The sequence below is a fragment of the Galeopterus variegatus genome, unplaced genomic scaffold (genome assembly GCF_000696425.1).
Source record: "Galeopterus variegatus unplaced genomic scaffold, G_variegatus-3.0.2 Scaffold29678, whole genome shotgun sequence".
NCBI classification, from domain to species: Eukaryota; Metazoa; Chordata; class Mammalia; order Dermoptera; family Cynocephalidae; genus Galeopterus; species Galeopterus variegatus.
This window is the reverse complement of record NW_007755789.1, coordinates 6,709-7,368: the sequence shown is the minus strand read 5'-3', so window position 1 is coordinate 7,368 and position 660 is coordinate 6,709. Positions and strand designations below refer to the sequence as shown.

General features: G+C 43.6%; 1 protein-coding gene across 1 annotated transcript; it reads right to left on the bottom strand.

The window, feature by feature from the left end:
• Positions 1 to 7: 7 nt before the first annotated feature.
• Positions 8 to 658, bottom strand: LOC103583876 (olfactory receptor 5AS1-like; the record flags this gene model as incomplete). Its single annotated transcript, XM_008565070.1, has 1 exon — positions 8 to 658. A coding segment is annotated over one exon (651 nt), but the record flags the coding sequence as incomplete, so codon positions are not given.
• Positions 659 to 660: the final 2 nt, after the last annotated feature.

Sequence of the window (660 nt, the reverse complement as noted above, 5' to 3'; positions counted from 1 at the left end):
TCCGGTTTTGTTCTAATAGCTTTTTGAGAGCATTTTTTACATCCTTGTTTCTGAAGCTGTATATTATTGGGTTGAACATGGGAAAGACTACAGTATAAAACAATGCAATCACCTTATCAGTGTCAGGAGAGTAATCGGTGGTGGGGCGTAAGTACGTAAACAGGAGTGCTCCATAGAATAAGGTGACTCCTGTGAGATGGGAAGCACAGGTGGAGAATGTTTTGCTTCTTCCGCCTGAGGACTTGATGCTCAAAACAGTGGTGAGGATGCAGACGTAAGAGATAAATATGACCACAAAAGTGCTGGTCTGGATGAAACTACACAAGGCAAAGAGCAGAAGCTCGTTGATATGGGAATCTGCACATGATAAAGCCAGGAGAGGCGGGATGTCACAGAAAAAATGGTTGACAATCTTGGAGCCACAAAACGGCAGCCTGAATGTGAAGCAGATATGGACCATTGAACTCATGGTTCCACCTAAATATGCCAACACAATGAAGCAGTTACATACTCTCCTAGACATCAGTGTGGAGTAGAGCAATGGTTTACAGATGGCTGCATAGCGATCATATGCCATTGCTGCCAGGATAATGCACTCGGCATCAGGAAAACAAGCAAAGAAAAACATTTGCAGTACACAGCCATAGAAGGAGATGCTCT